Source organism: Squalius cephalus (assembly GCF_949319135.1).
Source record: "Squalius cephalus genome assembly, chromosome: 17".
Taxonomy (NCBI): domain Eukaryota; kingdom Metazoa; phylum Chordata; class Actinopteri; order Cypriniformes; family Leuciscidae; genus Squalius; species Squalius cephalus.
Window position 1 is genome coordinate 24,453,865 of NC_137138.1, and position 23,115 is coordinate 24,476,979.

At 39.5% G+C, this 23,115-nt stretch overlaps 1 protein-coding gene across 2 annotated transcripts in view; it reads right to left on the reverse strand.

Annotated features, from left to right (window-relative positions):
• Nucleotides 1-75: 75 nt before the first annotated feature.
• LOC307174463 (rho GTPase-activating protein 7) overlaps nt 76-23,115 on the reverse strand; it is a 54,928-nt gene continuing 31,888 nt past the window's right edge. Inside the window, exons 1-14 of one of the 2 annotated variants that reach the window (XM_079898289.1) lie at nt 18,317-18,534; nt 13,900-13,971; nt 13,712-13,793; nt 13,505-13,568; nt 12,087-13,378; nt 11,766-11,936; nt 9,174-9,333; nt 8,505-8,703; nt 8,140-8,353; nt 6,947-7,061; nt 4,688-4,909; nt 4,204-4,421; nt 2,652-2,825; nt 76-1,047 (exon numbers count right to left, since the gene is read on the reverse strand). In XM_079898289.1, coding sequence (XP_079754415.1) covers nt 921-1,047; nt 2,652-2,825; nt 4,204-4,421; nt 4,688-4,909; nt 6,947-7,061; nt 8,140-8,353; nt 8,505-8,703; nt 9,174-9,333; nt 11,766-11,936; nt 12,087-13,378; nt 13,505-13,568; nt 13,712-13,793; nt 13,900-13,971; nt 18,317-18,329 — 3,123 coding nt within the window. In that variant the 5' untranslated portion in view covers nt 18,330-18,534 and the 3' untranslated portion in view covers nt 76-920. Of the gene's footprint in view, nt 1,048-2,651; nt 2,826-4,203; nt 4,422-4,687; nt 4,910-6,946; nt 7,062-8,139; nt 8,354-8,504; nt 8,704-9,173; nt 9,334-11,765; nt 11,937-12,086; nt 13,379-13,504; nt 13,569-13,711; nt 13,794-13,899; nt 13,972-18,316; nt 18,535-23,115 lie in introns of those variants that run through there. The other variant, XM_079898288.1, reaches the window with a different exon arrangement.

The following is a 23,115-nucleotide window of genomic DNA, read 5'->3' on the forward strand; positions in this document are numbered from 1 at the left end:
GTGATTGACCAATCAGAATCAAGTATTCCATAAAGTTCATCAGAGCATCAAGAAATAAGTCATGTCAAGCCATGGTGTACTTCAATGATATATATATTTAAATAAAATCTGTAACATATCAACAATACAATCACAAAAATATAAGTTATATTAGAACTTGCTCTTATAAAGTCAAAATTTATAGTGTAATTATGATATTTTGATTTATCAAATGTGTAGCATCACAATTTGATCATATAGTTCATAACTCTATGATAGTAAAATGCAAAATAATTATAATGCAATAATGTGCCAGGTCACATATACCACCAAATGGTTGATTAGACAGTCTTTTAACGCTCTCAAATAAATAAAAGCGCACATGGCAGCTTCCAACTGAAAAACACGCCTGCTTGAATCAGTGTCTCGGCTTCTGTACACAACATGGCTAATCTGCCCTTGTATTTCTCGTGTTTATGATGAAGGTGTACACAAGAATGACATCGCAGTCGAGTCTTCAGAGTGATATAGTTCCAGATCAAGTCACCCAGTCCATCCTTTAATGCTTAAAAACAGCGGGAGTTGAGAGTTTGAGAGTCAACCACTGCAACGCATTATCCCATGGAACGGTCCTTTAAATAGGATGAGACATTTCATTACTCTGACACTCTCTTGTCAGTCTCGATAATGCAAAGTGCACCGGCTCTCTTGGAACACCTCATCACACTGTTGTTGTTCCTTGTCTGCAGACTGAATTGTCTTTGCATTAAAATGGTCCCGTAACTCTCTACGGCACCGAGATTCTGGAACAACTTTGAAGATTTCACTTCATCATCTCAGAGCTTTGGAGCTCATTCGCTCGCTCACACACACTTTATTTCTTTGTTTTTTTGAGCTCACTCATAGCTCAGGGATTGTAAAGCTGTCTGGGGTTTAACAAATTACTCTTTGGAGTCCTTGCTATGCTTTGAGTCTTTTGTTTTGTGTCTAAAAGAGTCTCTCATGGCATTCAACACAGATGAAACCAGGTGTCCTCCTACTTTATGGTGCCACTCTGGAGATCGACCTCTGATGAAAGAGAAAAGAGTGAAAAGTCAATATAGGGGCTCAAGACTGAAGAGTAAGACAGGTTTACTTTAAGACTTTGTTCACACTTGTTATTTGTCAATATCACATTCTAAAACTGAAACTTTTGTCGTTTGTCACGTCCATTCATGACCTCTCGCTGTGGTTCTGTCATTAGCATGTCAGACATTGCTTCACATTCAGTATATTTGTATATACAAAAATGTGTATTTATAATATAATTTTATAATGTATTTTTTTAGCTATATCTTTTAAATCAAGTTTGTAAATATATTTTGTGTGTTTTTCCCCCTGTGAATCTGCTACACAAAAAATGGGATTTTTGCTCTCTGTCTCCGGCTTGCATATAACATTACTGCATGATTTTTCAAAGCACATTAATATTTATATTTATGCATGTATATTTAACATATTAACTTATTTAATATTTTAAAATAATATAATAATAAAATGTAATGTATAATTACATGGTTTTCTTTTGTAGCAGGTTTGTCAAAGTGAGATTATTTATTTGCTCATATCATGTCAGACCTCATATTGTCTAAGGGTATGGAAACGTTTTCCTTTGTGTTTTTCACGTACAGACGACAACGAAATGCGAAAACGATCCTTGTTCAGACGGATTCACTAAAACTACTAAAAACACTGTATTCTGCTGCCAGGCCAGTAGTTGGCGATATAAATTTGTAAAGAAACGTGCATGACATCACTGATTTCACAAATTCACATTTAAACGGTGTTTAACGGTATTGTTTTCAAGAAACGTGCACTTTGAAACCCGTTTTCAAAAGTTACCATTTTTTTTGGGCAACCAAAATGCTGTTTTCCATTTTTGGTTGAAACAGTGTCCTGTAAACGGCCCCTCGCTCATTGCTAATTTTTGCTGCCTGTGAGAACAAAGGAATATGAGTAAACAAACTGCTAGTAGCTTACAATAATATAAGAAATCATTAATAAGAAATCGAACTGTCGAAATAAAAAAGAGAAAGGGGTCATTTACTGCTTTAAAAATAAATAAAATGCCGCTTAGTGGTTTATATTTTAGGTTCGCAAAATAACAGTGTAAAAATGTTCTTGGTTGCCATCTGAAAAATTATGAAATATTGATAAAATGTGCCCAAAAAGCCCATATAGCTACTTCTGCTTCCTTAATTGAAAACACAGATTCCTGCTTCCAACCCACCAATCAATATGGAGCAATAGAATGCTAACTTTGTTTTGACAGGACAAATACATGCTGCAATCACAATAACGTATAGTGTCTCCCCTCACCTGCACTCTCAAATATGCCAGCTAGACAAGTTCTAGCCGGTGGAGGTAATATAATACGTCTCAATGATTGTGCCGCATGTTTGCGCTGTCACATCACATCCCCAGGAACGCATCTCAATTTTCATTGACAACTGTTTTCTGTATTACATCCCTGTGTTTCATTGAGTCTATAGGGGCTTTTGTAGACCAACAGGGAACAAATTGATTGTAAAAGTAACTATCTTTGAGCCAACCAAAAATGTGGAGCCTGTAGCTCTTGCTCCTGTATGTTTGGATTTATAACCTCTGTTCTCGATTTAGTTTGAGATACACACCTCGTGTCGGTCCGGCAGAGGTGCGTGACTCTTGACTTTTTTGACCCCAGCGGCTCGATTAAAAAGAAGCTGCAGAAAACTTGTGCCCGTACTCCTCTGACAGCCACAGCGGCATGTTCGACCGAGGTGGAGGACACAAACATAGACCCTGTGGGATGATCCGTTTGCCACATCCTGCAGGAAAAGGATGGAAAAGTTGTGATTGAAAGATCATGTAGGGTGACACCAGCAGTGCAAGCGCATTGATATGTGGGGTGGCTGGATTACAGCCATGGCAGCGGTTAACGGGATTACACGTGCAGTGGCGTGCATGTCATGAGGTGCCGTTGTTAAGGGATTTACTCTTTACTGTGCTAATTTGTCACTGAATTTGCAAAGTTAAATCCAGGATGGAACCCGTGTTAAGTTTCAATTTTCTGCTGACAGATTCACCTATTATCATTCCAGCAAGGTAATTTAAACAATATAATTTGTCCCAGATGCTAATGCAGGGAATTATGCAAAGGTGAAACACCTTTGAATATGAAGTGCAAAGCTCTTGCTCTCAAATCATTCTGTGAGCGTCATCCCATTTCAAAGTACTTTATTGCCTTTGGGTGATACGCCTCAAGATCTGTTTAATGTTTGACCTTGATTTTCTAAATATTGCTAAGTTTTCAATTGTGTAATAGTTTAAAATTTTCCTTCAGTTATTGAATTGTCATAATTGGAGATGATAACATATAGGGCCCTATTTTAACAATATAAGCGCATGGTCTAAAGCGCCCAGCGCAATCGACTTTTGCTAGTTTAACAACGGGAAAAATGGTCGGCGCCCCCGGCGCATGGTCTAAAAGAGTTGTCCCTATTCTCTTAATGAGTAATGGGTGTGTTTTGGGCGTAACATGCAATAAACCAGTCAGAGTTCATCTCCCATTCCCTTTAAAAGCCAGTTGCGCTCGCGCCACGGCGGATTCGCTATTTACATGGCGGAATTTGCAAGCGGAAAAACTGAATCGGATCTGCTGGTGCGTGAGGTTAAATCGCGTGAGGAGACCATCTACGGGACGAAGTGTATGCGTGTTGTGGACCCACCTATAGGCGCACATTACTAAAAAGCTATTTAAATAACAAAAAAAATATTGCGCCTTATACCAGATCTCAGTTGCCTCAAAATAGAGACACGCCAACAATGCGCCTGAACACGCCTCGTTTTCAGACAAGCATGCCCATGGGCGCAAATGCATTTGCTGTTTAAACAACGTGGCGCACAACGTGAAAATGATAACTGCGTCGGGCTGAAACTAGCCAAACACACTTGTGTCGGGTGTATGATAGGGTGTATGATAGGGCCCATAAACTTTAAAAGCACTTTGTGACAAAAATTAGACGCATATCTAATAATCTACAAACTACATATTTATATTTGTAAATAAAAGTCATTGAGATTAAGGGCATACTCATGCTAGGCACGGTTGAGTAGTCAAAAGAACTTAAATTTGGGGGTCAAGCGTTCAGATCGCCTAGTGTGAGTACACCCTAAGTTACCCCAAATTCTCCAGTAACTCTTTACCTTAACAGAACATGCTGCAGTGGTGGTCGGGCCCCTGCAGCCTGGAGTATGTAATGGTACACATCTGCATCCTTGTCCAGAGTCTCCACCACCTCGCTGTGCAAGATGTCTCTTTGCCACTGACTCTGTTCTCGTAACACGTGGTGGAAGACTTCCTGCTGCGGAGCATCCAATTCCGTCGTTCCTCTCCACAGCCGCAAAGGGTAACCATCCTCCACCTTCAAAAATTACATGAGAGTCATCACCTTCTTATCTTTGTTTGCAGGATGTTTATAAAGATGAATTGCAAGTGCAAACTGAAACTACGTGTTTGATCGCAACTGATTATGGCTTTGGCACAAAGTCATCCTTTGTGCGCATAATATATTTGGACTCCTTTCTCTAGAGGCGGGAATGCGAGTCCTTTGGGTCTCTAAACCCAATATTAGGATGATATTAGGATATTATTGATATTAGGATGTAAGTTGGAGGAGTACATACAAACCTTTTTAACCGCCACATCCACATGATCACAGCTTGAGCAGGATATCCAGCCTTTAGACTTGTCTCTGAACTCCTTCAAGAGTTTTTCTGTGAGTAGAAACAGCCTGGCACGGTCTGGAAGTTCATTTTCTCCACAGTGAGACACATAACTTAGACCTGCATCATTTTGCTGTGAATCTTCAGTAAAGCTGCCTGCTCCCTGGTCTTCCCAGTATTTCGGTATCTGTATTGATGACAGATATAAATGTTATATTTTTTATATAGTACACATGCTTGCATATAAAATTTTCCAGCCCCTTAAGAAGTTTTGGTATAGTTTTGACTAGTCTAGTAACTTTCGAGTTGTATTGATCCCAAGGACACCATTGTGATGGACCCCTTTAAATAAAACATATAGGCAGCTATATACACTCACCGGCCACTTTATTATGTACACCTGTTCAACTACTCGTTAACGGAAATTTCTAATCAGCCAATCACACGGCAGCAACTCCATACATTTAGGCATGGTGACATGGTCAAGACGATCTGCTGAGGTTCAAACTGAGCATTAGAATGGGGTAGAAAGGTGATTTAAGTGACTTTGAACGTGATGTTGTTGGTGCATGACAGGCTGGTCTGAGTATTTCAGAAACTGCTGATCTACTGGGATTTTCACACACAACCATCTCTTGGGTTTACAGAGAATGGTCCAAAAAAGAGAGAATATCCAGCGAGCAGCAGTTCTGTGGGCAAAAATGCCTCATTGATGCCAGAGGTCAGAGAAGAATGGCCAGACTGGTTAGAGCTGATAGAAAGGCAACAGTAACTTGAATAATCACGCCTTGCAAGAAGAGAATCTCTGAACGCACAACACATTGCACCTTGAAGCAGATGGGCTACAGCAGCAGAAGACCACACTGGATGCCACTCCTGTCAACAAAGACTGTGTGTACTGTGTGTACAATTTGCACCGGCTCACCAAAATTGGACAAGAAGATTGGGAAATTGTTGCCTGGTTTGATGAGTCTCGATTTCTGCTGCGACATTCAGATGGTAGGGTCAGAATTTGGCGTAAACAACATGAAAGCCTGGATCCATCCTGCCTTTTATAAATGGTTCAGGCTGCTGGTGGTGTAATGGTGTGGGGGATATTTTCTTGGCACACTTTGGGCCCCTTATTACCAAATAAGCATTGTTTAAATCCCACAGCCTACCTGAGTATTGTCTCTGAACATGTCCATCTCTGTATGACCACAATGTACCCATCTTCTGATGGCTATTTACAGCAGGATAATGCGCTTTGTCACAAAGCTCAAATCATCTCTATCCAATAGAGCACGTTTGGGATGTGGTGGAAGGGGAGATTCGCTACATGGATGTGCAGCCGACAAATCTGCTGCAACTGCTATCAAGATGCTATCATGTGGACCAAAGACTGAGGAATGTTTCCAGCACCTTGTTGAATCTGCCAAGTATTAAGGCAGTTTTAAAGGCAAGAGAGGGTCCAACCCAGTACTAGTAAGGTGTATCTAATAAAGTGGCTGGTGAGTGTATTTTCATATATATATATGACTAGGACTTTTTATAAATAACCCCCTTTTCACATTTCTGGTGTTCTCTGAAGCAGAAGTCATTATAAACTTCTATAGTGGTGAATGGAAACTACAAGAAATATATCTTTTGTGTTCCCACTAGCAAAAAAACACAATATTGAGAGATTGATTACTTTGGTCAGAAAATAAAATAAAGTATAAAGTGAAAAAAAAAAAAAAAAAAAAAAAAAAAAAAAAAAAATATATATATATATATATATATATATATATATATATATATATATATATATATATATAATACATATATAAATAAATAAATTGTTTAAAATATTTATGTAAAAGTAGAAGTGGTAGATTTTGTTTTTCCAAAACTACATTACAATATGTATTTCTTATTATTAGAAAATGTGGCACATTAATTTCATAATTTCTGATCAGCTAAATGAATAATTAAATAAATAATTTTAACTAAATACGGGTTATATACAGAATATATACAGAATAACTAATCAAATAAATACAGGAAATAGTGTGTGTATGTATTTTGTAATACCCCTGTTTTGGAACTTTTTTTCCCCCTTATAATACCTGGGATTAAAAATCAACAACAAAAACAAAACAAAAAAAACAATTGTGCAACAGAGCTCTAAGCATGTTGAGATTGCATGCAGCTGGAAGTGCTGATAGTCATTAGTACTAAACTCAATGCATATGATGCTTTGTACCTGGAATAGGCGAGAGCATTCAGTAACCATATGCGACAGTCCTTGTGTTGCAGCCAGGTTCTCGCTTAGATCTCTCTGGTCCGGCCTCCCCAAGCTGTATTTCCGTTGTCTAGACCTGTGACCAAAAGCAGAAAATAGCACAAATTTCACACAGAGCTGACTAAAACAGCTTTGCAGCCGTACAAATTAGTAACACTCTCTCCTATAGGCTTTACCAGGGACCTAGAGGGAAAAGGGGTATTGATATGATAATACTCTTGAGTTCTCCTATGTTTTTTTGTCTAGAAAATTTGAAATGAGGGATGGGGTTGCTGACACAAAGCCGGCATTTCATTTCACAACACATTTAGTCAATTTGCTTGTTTTCTAGTGGTTCTTTTTATAGCAGCGCGCTGAATCTAAGCATGGAAAAGTTATCTGCAGTGCCAGTGCATAGCAGCACATCCACAGCTCAGCGGGAGGGCAAAGAAAGCTTGTTGGCTCTGTGGCAACTGGCTTGCAGAAATAGGGGGAGTTTCTTCAATTGCCTTCAAGTCAGCCTCTTGGATGCGTTTGCCCAGGCAGGACTGTGACGTAACTGTCTCAGTTTCCTCTTTACCCTCAAGACACTCCAGAAAAAAAAAACTAGTGTCTATAGCATCCCTATACTTCAGAACCAAAGTATTAGATAACTTGTTGTGGAACATATGCCAAACATTAGTCCTTATCTTCTCAGAAATAAAGTTTGAAGGAACCAGATTTGGAAATATTAATCCCAATTTCCTCTAGAATCTATCTTTCAGACGTTCTTGTCTCACTCTCTCTCTCTCTCTTCCAGCGTTTCATTAACCAGCTGAACTGTATTACAGATACAATATCTCCCTTATCTGTGAAATTAAAGCCAGATGTTGAACTGCGCTGTTACGTAAGCAGCTCTCCCACAAAACTGACCCAACAATTGTGCCATACAAAATGGTGAAAAAAAAAACGGTTTAGACTTTTCGACTGAAATTTATGTAATCTTTATTGTGAAAGATGACAAGCCTTAAGTATTGCCAAAATAGTGCATACAATCTGGAGCTGGTTACGATAAAAATGCGTATTGGACGTTCAGAACAAAGTTATGGGCACCAATGCAATATTATATTTAAAATAGAAAATGTTATGTAATCATTACAGTGTAACTGATTATAGTTTTGACTGCTTAAACCTACCTCATGCTGGTTCTGTCTCTTTTGAAAGAGTTGAGGTGGAACAAAGAAGGCGCCAAGCACACAGCGATGTTGGTTGGGGTCATCTGGTTCTCCTCCACGCAGGCGACCACCTCTTGGAGGAAAAGGAGGAGGCTCTGAAGAGCCTCCCTGTTCTCATCAGGCAGGAGGTAAATTGCTGCTTGAACCCCCGCAAACTGTTGATCTTTGGGGAAGTCTGTAGGGAAATCATAAATGCAGAATAAAAGCTTGGAAGCAGATGCTTCACTTTGTTTCAAAACAATCAAATTCAACAGTTTGTTACTCTTGATGTAACTACAGTAGATTGAGTTAAATGTTTTGCTTGGTTTCAACTTATGCTGGCTTACATTGGTAGATGTGCAGGAAGCTTTCGCACAGTTTGCTGGAGAAGATGGGTTCAGGTAGGTCTCTGAAATACTGCTTCACCATGTCAGCCACATCAAAAGCCGACTGATTTTCAAAGGACACGCCATCGGGGTCAGCCTCCACCATGTCCCTTAAATTTTGAATGCGGGATTTGACCCCAGACTTTCGGAAGAGCCCAACCTGTTAGGTTCAACGAGATATGTGTTGGCGAAGGGAACAAACTGTTACGTACCAAAATGATGCTGTTTATTCTAGTGTAATTATCATATACATGGGTAGAAACTCAGTCATTAACACATCAGCCATGAATCACATGTCTTGTCTCATGGGAAATAACGTGACTCTACGTACATTTATGCACAATCTGAAATTCGCTGTCTCAGGTAAAATTTCCTGTATCCTGGCAGAGTGTCTACTAGTGGTTCTGAAGTACTACGTTTGCTCTCTTTGAAAAGAAATACTTTTTATGCAGCATTTATTTGTTGTTAATGACCATTTCTGTTTATGAGAATACTACTGATGTAGAGTCATGTTTTTCCCTTTAGCAAGAATAACCGCTGTTCAATATGAGCTTAATTTTTGGATGATTATGCAAATTTAACTTTTATTGACACAGCCTCTATTTTTGGTTGGTGACTGGATGGGCATACCTGATCCAAGCACTCTGTCCTTAAGAACTCCATTGCTCTCAAAATGCTTGGTGGCAAAGGTTTCCCCGATTGCTGGACACTCTGGAGCAAAGGCACCTCAAACACCTTTCTGCTTTTATGTTCTGAAGGTTTAACCTTTCGGTAGACTTTTGGCACAGTCCTAGAATGGCAGAAGTGCAGAATGATGTATTTTTAGATGGTCACTTGCATTACTCACCTACATTTGTCTGAGATAGCAGTAGCAGCGTATATTTAGCGGATCACATTAACCGTATTAGCAGTGTTGTGAGGCCCTCATGCACATCAGCATCAGTGATAAGTGCTTGCATGTGTTGAACTGACATTTCATTTGGTTGTCGTAATAAGCTTCTTGTTGTTTTCTCTGTATGAGCGTGAGGAATCTAGTAGTAAAGAAATAAAGCAATTAGAATTGATGTAGTGGTTTTAATCTTTGAGTACATATTGGCCTGCTGGCGAAAGGCTTATGATGAATTTCGAACTGTCCTTTTCGTTTAGCAAAGCCCATATTGATTTACATTATGAAAGGCCTTTTTTCATTAGACGGTGAACTTGCTGCCATGACTATACGCTGTGTAGTAGAGAAGATAACCTGACAGCAATTTAAGTCCTGCTTCTCATTATTTCTATATAAATCAGGTTCAGGGACCTTGAGATAAAACTTCAAAGCCAATTAAATTCGGTTTTGCCGGAGCCAACTAATTCGTCAGAAAATTGGATTTTCAAAATTTCATACAATCTAGTTTCTCTTGATAGCATTAGCCTCAATTACCCCTTCATTTATCTTCTAGCCTAACTCTCCTCAACATCAAGCTTGGTTGTTCAATTAAAGACAATATCAATATACACTCCTAGTGTCTCAATGTGATTGTTTAGATTCAAGAGGCTCTGCATTCTACAAAAATAACCAGTCTCATATATTATTGTAGAAGAAAAGAGAGGGAAAATAAATGAACCATTGAAGATTTTGAATGAATGGCTTATCTGAAATCAAGTGAGCTGACATGCAGTTAAGATGCTGAATACTCAAGCAAGCGATCAATATGAATGCGGGGGTAGAATTAAAAGCGTTGTTTCTTTTGTACTTAGCTCAATGGTTGTTAAAACAAATAGCCCAATTACTCCTCTCCCAAGAAGTCAATTATCCTCTCCTCTTCAGCTTAAGCAATTGTTCTTTTTTTTTTTGTCCAGTTAAAGGTGCTCTAAGCGATGTTGGATGACGTCACTTCTTGTTGACGTTCAAAGTATTGTCAAACAAAACTGAGGCTAGCTCGACCCTCCCTCCTCCTCATCCCGTCCCCTCCCCCTCCCTTCCGTGCATTCATTCTCCTTTTCCCTCTTCTTTGCTATTTGTTCATCGGAACGTTGTCTCTTTGGTCGTGTGTCGGCCATATCAAAATTCAAGAGAATATAATTCTAACATTAGTTGTTGTCGTTGTCTAGGACATCTCTCCTCTTGCTAACTTCCCTCTTCATGCTTCTCTCTCCTCCACTCCCCACACCCCCCTTCATGTGCACGCGCACTAACCCCCCACTCCCAAATCATTCTTGTCGGTTATTGGCTGGAACACTGTTTGTTATGTTTCGTGGTCCTGGTTGGGCCAATTTGTTTTTGTTGCCATTTGTGGAGCCTGGGCGGTCTACAGAAACCGCGTTTTTTTACAGTGTGTTCAGGGGACAGGCAGCTAGCGGATAGTGAGGAGATGTTTGCTGTATGTGACAAAAAATGTTTCAGCCTAAAAAACGCTTAGAGCACCTTTAACTACACAAATGCGTAATCTCAAACGTTATTAATTGCTCCATGGGGAGCTTAGTTCTCAGATTTGGGTTAAAATATCAGGCTAGCAAAAGGCAAATATTTCCTATTAATGATCTGATCAAAGAGTCCTTAAACATATTGAAATGTGCTTTATGTGTGGTGACTTGTCATCAATCGCCACTAGATAAGCGTTTTCTGTTTCCTGCACACTCCCCCCATCTACCATTAGTCCTTCACAAATTCACTCCATAATACTCTAGGATTGAGTAACAGTTTATACACTTTTCAGGGGAATGTGAACCTGTTAAACTGTAATAGGAGAAAGTATTTTGACATTGAAAAAATATATGTCACCTTTAATTTTTAATGAGATGAAGTGAGTTTGGGGGGGAAAAAACAATTCTTAAGAACCCGTAGTTACTCGTGAATTGGACATCAATGGACTCAATTTCGCAAAGAACAAATCTCCATTGTTAATTTATATCTCCCCATGCTATCACATGGCTGAATCACAGTGTGAGAGTGTCTTCCAAAATGGTAACAAAGAGCAAGACTCTGCTATGTCATGCAACCTATGGTGTGAGAGGGTTCTCTCACATCATCACTCACTCACTACTCTTGAAACCTTGTCTATTTTGTCTGCTGGGAGATTTTCCAAGGTTGCAACTCAGCATTAATAATGAATTAATCTCTAAACAGCAGGTCTCTCGCTCTATCTTTATTCCTCTCTCATTGTCTCAGTGTTTTTTAAGCAAGCTACTTTTACTAGATTGTGTCTATCCCCTCCCCTGCTTTTCATCCTCACCCCATCTTACCAGTTCCAGCCTTGTTTGCTGAACGGCGAGTGCTTGTCCATCAGAGCCGTGAGCCTGAGAAGGCTCAGTCTTTGCAGCATGGAGACATGTGGTGCTGATTTTGCCTGTATGCCTGTGCTGGGGTTACTCAGTGAAAGCATCTGTGCACTGGACCAGTGGGGCCTCTGAATTCTGAAATGTAGGAAATGAACCAACTTTTGTATAAATACGCTTTGCTCTTTATTAAATGTGTGTACACTAGATCCCTAGCATGTAGCATGAATTCAATCAGACACTTCTTGTTCCAGCTGCCTTCATAAAATGGTAGTTTGTGTCTCTTACCGATCACTATGCTCTGTAGGCTGAGCAGTGTGTGCAAATGCTTCTGGGTTCTTGTTGCATGTCTCCTCTTGGGCAGCTTCATCTGTCTCTTCTGGTTCTTTGATCTCAAGGTGGATGTCAGTCAGAGAGGAGGGTGAGGGAGAACCCGAGTGGGAAAAATCTGAATCCCCGTCCTCTGACAACTTATCTGTCCAAGAGGTTACCAACTGCTGCAGGCCACAAATGCGTTCCATTACACTGTCCAAAGCAGAGAAGACATCATCATCCAAAATCTGCATGTGATCTGGGACGTTGTCATAAATGCTGACACGGTGATCACAAGTAGCCAGTGGGCTGCATGCTTGTTCCTGGTCCTTGGAGCTACTGCTTCTACACTGTCTACCTCGGTAACCATGGAAGCTACCAGTCCTCCAGTTGACCGAAGTGTTGTTTATAGGTGAGAAGGCATTGTTGTGGGAGAGCACAGTTGGGAATGTGCCTGGCTTGTGTCCATGGGGAATTTCAAAGACGGGGTTTTCATCAGTGTTGCGCTGGTTGTTGAAATGCTGCTCGTTGATTTGCTTCTGGCTGTCTTCTTGTTTGGGCAGCCCAGGGCGTTTGCAGTTGCTGCGCACCTTGGTCACTGGGCTTGGCGTGCTGACCGCGCTGCTGCTTTCCGAGGGACTGCTACTGGATCCAGAGGGCGGTGTGCTGGATGCAGGACTTTCAGTCTTGTCTTGGAGCCTTGCTAGGTCTAGACATTGGAGATGCTTTAGCCTTTCCTCACCAAGACCTTCCTGGATAATTGGTCCACTTATGACAAGTCTTGCTTTCCCGCTTCTGGTGTGTGGGTGTAGCGTGCTTCCTGTTAATCTGAGTTTCTCCATCTTCCGGAGAAGGCTTTTTCCTTTTTTTACTGGAGGCTTTTCAGCAAGGCACTCTTCACTGCTCAAAGTGTGATGTTCAATGGGGGACGGAGGTCTGCTGGAAGAAGTGTCGGGAGATTGGGGTTTGTAGTTCGAGGAGCATCTGGAGGAGCTACGACTTTTTTCGGGTTCGTCTGCAATTGTGTTGGGAGCACTTCCCCCATCACTGTCAGCATTACTAGAGCTATGAGTGGAACAAAGCTCATGGCATTCACCGCTATCGGAAAGAGAGGCCTCACAGCTTCCCGATCTCCTAAAACTTGAAATGGGGCTGTTCAGTGAGTGCAGTGGCTCCCCGTCATCCACACGTATCCATCGCCTGCTCTTCCTGTCGAATGACCATTTTGGGCTGATTGCGTAGAGGTCGTCTTCCTCCTCTTCATCTCCCTACATGAACAAATCAAGGGGTTATACACAGTGAAAGATGTTGAAAAGGACATTTCTCCTCAGGCTTTCTTTTGTTTATATACTGTGTTTACATGCATCTTCTCTAGAGTTTTCCCTCACACTCACCCTTCTTTTGGACCGGCTCAACTCCAGCTTCATCTCCACGCACTTGTTTAATGTACTTAATCTCCTGAAAGCAGAAGAAAACATTGATGTCAAACAGGAAGACAGCATGATGTTCCCCTCAAATTCCTCCCGCTGTGATTAGCAAGAAGCGCTCATTCTACGTCAGCATAGCACGCGCTCATGCCGCCGAGGGGTGGAAAGCACTACCTGCATAGAGAATCTAAGGCATCCTTATCCAGAAATTCATGATCACTCTTCACCCAGTCTATGTCAATAGGGAAACAGCAATCTGGAAGGCAAACAAATTAAATTGAATTGCAGTACAATAATATTTGCAATTTATTAGGACACATAGTTAAAGTATGCAATGAGAAATGATAAAAATAAATATTTACCGGTGAATAACTGTGCATACTGAGGAAAACCAGCTGCATGAAGCCAATCACAAGCCCCCTTTGCTTCTATCTCTACAAAAGAGAATCAGTGCATATAAAGTATGTAATTTCTGGTGGTTTAGCTTTTATTAGGCTAACATAAGAGGCAAATTCAGCAAACTATTACCACTTAATTCAATTTATTTTTTAATTAACATTGAAAGTGGAGCATTTTTTTGTACAAAGCCATTTTATTCCACCCCAAGTTTATCAACCATCCTCTCATTTCATTAATTTCATGTGGATTAAAAGCGGAGGCTGGCTAATTTGCTGCTAATTGAATGTCTTTGGCATTTACATGGTTGACCAAAAGAAGACAGGCGGTAGGCACACATGATTTCAGCCTTGCTTGCTGCTTCTATTCCTCTGTCACTCATTTACTTTCACCTTTTTAAAAAAATTCCAGACTGAACACTGCCAGGAACAGATGGTGGAATCAAATCCTTTCTTTGCACTGACTGGCGATCCATAAAACCTTGCATAGGATTCTATCTTTCCCATAAGTGGCGAAGGGGTCAGGGGAAGACAGCTGGATCTGTGCTACAAAGAACAGATGGCTCAGATATGTAAACATAGGGACCAAGTTAATGCTACCACTCCCTGCTCTGATGCAGAAGTGGCCTGTAAAGGACTGTGCTGGAAGTGATGGCCTCATGTAGCTGTGTTGCAGACAATCTGTAGGTTAAAACCATGGCTTTCAGCCAGCTTGCATTACTGTAGCTTATCCGGGCTGCTGAATTCTGTTCTGAATAAATGAGCATTGCAGATCAGAAGTTTCTCACACAGTGGGTGTGAATCTGGAAGGCAACTTGTGGGAAATGTGTACATACTCATGCTGATAGCTGATGCAATAACTGCTACCTCTGCAAATTACCCAGTTCCAGCCATTTTCTTAGAACTCTAGCATGGGAATTATATAAGTGTGATCGTATCACATGCCTCTCCACTGTTTAATAGAGCTGAGCAGGGAAAGGCACTTCCTTTTCTAAATACCTCAGGCGGCCCTACAGGAAGTTGTGCTTTTAGGGTTTGGATGCTGATTACAGATGTGGCTTGTGATTGTCCACCCACCCCGGAGCTCTCTAAAATCCTACAAGCATCTGAATGGTCTGGGAGGGTCTTGGCTAATGGTGCTACGTGCTGCACAGGCTGTAAGCTATGAATAATACAAAACGTTGTCAGATTGGTTGGCTGATACCTCCCTTCCTCCTTGAAGGAGGCACATAGACACTCCAGGTTGAAGCCACCTAATAAAGTGCTACAGCAGGACCCATGGGGATTCAGCAACTGCCATAAACACCTGTCTTCAGAAGAGCACTCAGAGAGTCGATTGACATGAGAAAAGCATCTATGGGACCCCTGAGGGGTGGTGAACATCATGTTTGGCTGACAGCTTGAACAGTTCTAACCTTGAGAGTCTTGGCGGAGCTCAAGCAGAGCAACCTTTAGCTTTTGCATAAGTTTAGAAAGAAATTCAAGAGATTTAAGAGAAACTAAAGGTTCCGTGAAGGCACCCAAAGTCTAAAGAAGCATATTTGCATTAAGATTCAATATATTGTCTGCATGTATGTACTTATGTCTGATAATATTAGAATACACTACAGTGTAAGTACAGTTCTATAAAATACTGGTCTCATTCATTCTCATTCATTTCAAAATGTTGAAGCAGTTGTTGAAGTATGTTTTTTTCTTTTTCTCTAGGTCTGAATGTTTTAATAGTTTTGAAATGTCATTGTACTTTTATAAAACCTGTATTCATATCCAAGATGATCACACTTCATTTTCGTTCGTAGAGTTGATGGTTCAAGATTCATGGTTTAAATAAGCCAGTCTGACGATGAGGGATTTTTTACTCCCTTTAAATCTTTTTAAATTGGGTTTTGACAGCAGTGCAAGTCAAACGCCCCACAGGGAGAAGGTCTGCTGCTCCAATGTGTTCTCATGAATATTTGTATATATTTAATGTAAAATTGTTTTAACCACACGCCTATTTACTTGCATTACTCAGATACTGATATGTAAAATATTGATGTATTGATGGCGTCTAAATGTAAATAATTTACATATGAACAACTTTATTACAAGACAACTCTCTATACAAAGTATGACGTATAAACAAAGCTACAATTTAAAATGAATTGTGTATGTAATATTTATTTTGCTTTCCTTGGGATGTGGCAGTTTTCAAAATATGAACCTATAAAATACACCACAAATGCACCATAAAATGATCATGAACATAATCCATTTTATTCTTGCACTGTAATCCAATTTTTCTGATTTTACAAAACAGTATGATTGCATTATGTCCGGAATAAGTATAGCGACCATAAGGCTGTGTGTCCACCAAAGCATTTTTCCCCAATGCTAGTGTATTTTTCCAATTTTGAAGAGTAGAAGAATGTTCAACTTTGGGTAAAACCATAGACTGTAAAAAAAATATAGACGTAGTGTCTGTGACGTCACCCGTAGGTTTCTGGAGAACATTTTTGAAGCCCAAAGTGGGCGGAGCCATCTTGCTAGCGCGCCATTTTTTTGCTGTTGTGATAACCAAAAATGGGCAAAGAGGCGGGATCAGCTGAGGTGACGTGACGGCTAACAGACAGCAGACGTCCTTAATTATGCAGAACTTTAAGGCTTAATAAAATTTAAACGGATGAGTTATTAAAAAATTCCCCCCCCCCCTCACAGTTGTCATGAAGGGCAAAATTAGCTATATAGATCAAAACCACTTTTTGCACCACGCTGTAAACACATTTTTTTCTGCTGTAAATTTGGCCATTTTATCATGGGGGTCTATGGTATTGACTGTCTTTTGCAGCTTGTCTCTAGCGGCCAGCCGATGAATTGCATTCCGTATTGGTTTCAAGAGCGAGACAAGAAGGTTGCCGCTTTGGTAAAACGCAGCGCTCATCACTGTCTACTTTGTTACCCAGGGTAATGCGGAACAAATACAGCACTGACCAACTGTCACATTCTGCTTATTCTGATGTGTGGTTTTGAATAAGATTTGATTGACAACTAAAATGTTTACTTTGAACCACACAGCACCACTGGTGTTCTTTACTATCAGTGAGCACTTTTGAATGCAATATATCATCATTGGTACTGCTTTTTTTTTTTTTTTTTTTTTTTTTTATAAATTAATTGTTGCAAATTCTCTTTAAAATGTAGGCTATACATTTGCATAGTATATAGGGTTAGGTTTAGAGATAGGAGAGGGATTAAGTAATTATATATTGAAACTAAAATTATTGTCACTGTACATTTTTTATGCCCGTTTTTTTTTTTAAATATATTGTTGAAACATGGTTATCTTAGGTTTGGGGATAGGGTATCAGAGAGATCTAAAATATATTGAAAAACTATATAAATATATTTGTGATATAAAGAATTTTTAAGTAATTATTTTACATTTCTATAGCTGTAAATGCGTATTATTGATTATTGACTTAGATTTTAGATGCTGTCACTAAGTGAATATTTACTTTACTGTGTATTTAGCATCTAACCAAACATACAATTGAGTATAGTTTTGTATCTATTACGTACGTCATAAAAACAAAGAGACAGGCTGGGTGCTCCCTATCTCAAGTCTTGTGAGTTTTTGCGTTCATACGTCAAGTGTTAAAGTGACAAGTCACTGGCTTTGTAATAATCTCCAGATGTGGCACAAAAAGTTTTTGAGTCATGTAAACCCATTTTCCATAACTATGAACTCGCACAGCTGTTTTCGGACTGACAAATATGCTCCATTTCATCAGTGACAGGACTGATTTTGATGAAAATCTTGGCAGGTACAGAAAAATGAGGTCATTGGGATAATTGTTCAGACACACTGTTGTTACTCCTGGTTGCTAACAACAATATTTTCATAGATCAGTTGTGCCAGTGCAAAGAGAGACTCTGTAACTCCTCAGTGCTATAGTTACCGCTATCCAGTAATCAGAGATCATTACTGCTTGTACAAATCTTTGCAAATCGTTAGATATATTGCTGATCAATTAAATGTTCAATTTAAAGCATAGACAGGTAAAGACAGGTATTCAGCTCAATAATAACATGCAATATCCTCTAATACACTCACTTTTGTTTTTCTGTGACAAAGTATTCACTCTTGATTACTAAGTGGGCCCTTTGAAATCATTAAGATGTTACACCGGCTTCACTGATAACATCTCTTCTGATTTACAATCGATTCATCCAATTAAATTATGCTCATGCCTGTTCTGCCATATTTATTAGAATATGGAACCACTCAAATCTACCATGGTCAATTTTAGTCATAAAATGGCTCAGATCAGCTTTAGATTCATTTGACATAAAACTTAAGAATTGTTTCAAATAAAAATGAGCAGATATAAAGATTTGTACTTACTTGTAATGAGCATTGTTGTTCGTTTGGTTCTTACGCAGAAATGTCATATAAAAAACTGACTGACTGAGTGTAGTAAAGAGTTATAGACATTACCACAAAAAATAATCTAGGCAGTAAGTTTTAAGATTCCAATTAACAGATGCAAAGTATTGCTACTTTTAGGAGAAAGCTAGGCTTCTCATTCACACTGGTCACCATAATGAAATCACAGGAAAGGCATTCCCCTCTTTCCTCACTGGACCAAACCAGACTCAACTTTGACTGGGTGGGTTGTTCCCAAAGTAAACAATGACTTTTGTCTAGGTTATTTACACTCTCAGAAAATAAAGTACATAATTGTACCTTTAGGGGTACAATGGCTTGTCACTGGGACTGTATCCTCAAGGGTACAATATTGTACCTTAACTTTTAAAAGAAACGGTACATATATGTAACTTTTAATGCTTTTTGACCCTCAAAAAGGTACATATACAGTGAAGAAAATAAGTATTTGAACACCCTGCTATTTTGCTAAGTTCTCCCACTTAGAAATCATGGAGGGGTCTGAAATTGTCATCGTATGTCCACTGTGAGAGACATAATCTAAAAAAAAAAATCCAGAAATCACAATGTATGATTTTTTTAACTATTTATTTGTATGATACAGCTGCAAATAAGTATTTGAACACCTGAGAAAATCAATGTTAATATTTGGTACAGTAGCCTTTGTTTGCAATTACAGAGGTCAAACGTTTCCTGTAGTTTTTCACCAGGTTTGCACACACTGCAGGAGGGATTTTGGCCCACTCCTCCACACAGATCTTCTCTAGATCAGTCAGGTTTCTGGGCTGTCGCTGAGAAACACGGAGTTTGAGCTCTCTCCAAAGATTCTCTATTGGGTTTAGGTCTGGAGACTGGCTAGGCCACGCCAGAACCTTGATATGCTTCTTACAGAGCCACTCCTTGGTTATCCTGGCTGTGTGCTTCGGGTCATTGTCATGTTGGAAGACCCAGCCTCGACCCATCTTCAATGCTCTAACTGAGGGAAGGAGGTTGTTCCCCAAAATCTCGCAATACATGGCCCCGGTCATCCTCTCCTTAATACAGTGCAGTCGCCCTGTCCCATGTGCAGAAAAACACCCCCAAAGCATGATGCTACCACCCCCATGCTTCATAGTAGGGATGGTGTTCTTGGGATGGTACTCATCATTCTTCTTCCTCCAAACACGTTTAGTGGAATTATGACCAAAAAGTTCTATTTTGGTTCTGACCACATGACTTTCTCCCATGACTCCTCTGGATCATCCAAATGGTCATTGGCAAACTTAAGACGGGCCTTGACATGTGCTGGTTTAAGCAGGGGAACCTTCCGTGCCATGCATGATTTCAAACCATGACGTCTTAGTGTATTACCAACAGTAACCTTGGAAACGGTGGTCCCAGCTCTTTTCAGGTCATTGACCAGCTCCTCCCGTGTAGTTCTGGGCTGATTTCTCACCTTTCTTAGGATCATTGAGACCCCACGAGGTGAGATCTTGCATGGAGCCCCAGTCCGAGGGAGATTGACAGTCATGTTTAGCTTCTTCCATTTTCTAATGATTGCTCCAACAGTGGACCTTTTTTCACCAAGCTGCTTGGCAATTTCCCCGTAGCCCTTTCCAGCCTTGTGGAGGTGTACAATTTTGTCTCTAGTGTCTTTGGACAGCTCTTTGGTCTTGGCCATGTTAGTAGTTGGATTCTTACTGATTGTATGGGGTGGACAGGTGTCTTTATGCAGCTAACGACCTCAAACAGGTGCATCTAATTTAGGATAATAAATGGAGTGGAGGTGGACATTTTAAAGGCAGACTAACAGGTCTTTGAGGGTCAGAATTCTAGCTGATAGACAGGTGTTCAAATACTTATTTGCAGCTGTATCATACAAATAAATAGTTAAAAAATCATATATTGTGATTTCTGGATTTTTTTTTTTTAGATTATGTCTCTCACAGTGGACATGCACCTACGGTGACAATTTCAGACCCCTCCATGATTTCCAAGTGGGAGAACTTGCAAAATAGCAGGGTGTTCAAATACTTATTTTCCTCACTGTATGTACCTTGAGGTCCAATAATAAGCCCTTTGGGGTACGTTAGCGTAGATTGTACCTTGGGGGACAGAAATGGACTCCTACTGTACCCCTATTTCTGACAGTGTACAGTGAATACCTGGAATTATTATATATTGGAATTGAAAATTGTTATGTCTGATCATTCATGTAGTATGTATTTTGAATGGCTTGTATGTATGTGTATAGTAGCCTATATAAATCTAAGGCATTACACTGTATAACCTTTTAGTTTTATTAGGAATTTCCCTTATAACAGCACTCAGTCATGAGATATTATGTCTAGATGCCAATTCACTGATGCCTAAATGAAAGTTTTGTGAAAGGGTTTTAGATTTGAACATCTGCTCTTTTGTTGCATGTCTTCGAAGGACAGACGCACAGCTATGACGCTAATGAGTGCCCTAAATCCCATAAGGATATCGACACAGCCCATCACAGCTAATAGTTTTTGACTCTGAGGCTTCATCAGGACTTACTCCATAGTAACCCATTAGCACTAATGGCTCTCATTAAACACACCGGCGTTTGATTACATCCTCTTAAGCGAGAAAGCCTGAAGTTCTCAGTTCGAAATCCTCTCCTAAGTGAACATTGAAAGTACAGATGAGGACAGGATGGTTTACTTTTACTTTGTTTCTGCAAACATTTCCTAAACTTGACTAGAGAAAACTAAGAGAGTGTTTTGTAATAAATGCGCTGCTATGCAAATCTATCTGACCTTTTCAGTTGACTGTAGTTGTCAGTTTTCTTATAAGAGCAGACAAATCTGTTGTTTTGTATTAAAAATATCAGTGTCCAGCGGAAAGAAAGAGGAAGGAATAACAAACCAGGCATGTGATAAGTTAGCGGAAGGCATGACAGGCGTTCCTGGCTCCATCGTGTCCCCAGCCTGTCCCACCCTCGCTGAAGGGTGGGATGGAGTCATTTGGCGGCAAGACACGCAGTGCTGTAACAGTGCAGTTTCCTCTCTGGCTCCGAGTCAAATTGTTTCAAAAGTGTCACTATAAAAGCCTGTTAAACTGGAAAAAAGTAGAACTACTATATAGAGTACTTCTATATGTAAACTATAGTGCCTGTTCAGCTTGATCTTATTGGTATTCTCAGCTATTGGTACTGTATGTTACGTTTACACATAATATTTTTTATGTTTGGATATATGCTGAAATGTACAATATGCACATATCGACAGCTTAAAAAAAATTAAGCAATAATGTATGCATAGTTCTAGAAAGGTATAAATCTTTTATGTTATAATTGTATTATATATTGTATTTATATAAGTACATGTTTTTGAGTCCCTAAACCCACCCATACCATAAACCTATGACTAATTCTCAAAAAATTACAAGTGCCTTGTTACGCGCAGCTTTGTATGATGCGTTGACGTAATTTCCACTGAAACAGGAAGCTAAGGCGGGACATATTGAATGGCTCCTCCCCCTTTTCAAATAGCCAATAGAGTTAAGTTTACATCACAGATTGCAAGTCGTACTTGACAGCACCATGGAAGCGAATCCGAGCGCATGATGATACGTTGGATTCAATAGTAGAGGTGTGAATAAATTCTTGCCATTTCATTCTTAACCAATGTACAGTTGGAAAACATAATAAATCTTGAGCGTTTGAGCAACTTAATTCTCCAACCCATATTGCTCCGTGACCTGTCAATGGTCACTTTGGCCGGTTGGTACTATAGCATAGGAGGCGGGATGCTTAAGATTCTAGAGAGCATTTGATTGAACAAGTCCACGGTTATGTCATAAAAATCTGTTATCTATGTTAGCGGAAGTGAGAGACTGTAAGTTTTGAATGCTTGTCTCCTAAATGTGAATTTTGTCATTGTTTTGGAACACACCAGTTTATTCATAACTTTAAGGCTAAAATATTCATACTAAAAGCTAAAAAAAAACCATACATTTTGATTTCAGTTTTCTTTAAATCTTTAAATGCAAAATATACAACACAATTTACTTCAAGGGGCAAACAAATACATTTCAAATCTTATAATACTTAAAATGCAAGAAAATATTTGTTTAGATTGACAATATATAAAAAATCACCCTAAATTATGTGAGAAAATATAAGTATCTAAAAGGTATTGAATATGTATTGAATATGCTGTATCTACATGTGCGTATATGGTTAGATCCCATTAGCCTTTTATTTTTGTATTATTTTCCATTTGTGTTACAAAAACTATAAAATTTCAGGGTTATAAAATTACGATTCTTTATATGCCTTCGACACTGAGTCAGTATTCTTAAAGGGTTAGTTCACCCAAAAATGAAAATTCTGTCAGTAATTACTCACCCTCATGTTGTTCCAACCTCGTAAGACCTTCGTTCATCTTCGGAACACAAATTAAGATATTTTTGATTAAATCTGAGAGCTGGATCACTCCTCCATAGGCTTCTAAGGCATTATAACTTGCTGGCCCAGAAAATGTATTAAAGACATCGTTAATATAGTCCAAGTGACTACAGTGGCTCAATCTTAAGTTTATAAAGCGATGAGAATACTTTTTGTGCGCAAAAAAGACAACAAAAATAACGACTTTATTCCACTATTCATTTCCTTCTCTCTCGGCCTCGAGTTTTTTCACATAGTATAACTGCGCAGCGCATCTGTGCTGTACGTCACACGTATGCTCACTATTGGCCGACGCTGGTCATGTGTGTGATGCGTGTGACGTACAGCACAGATGCGCTGC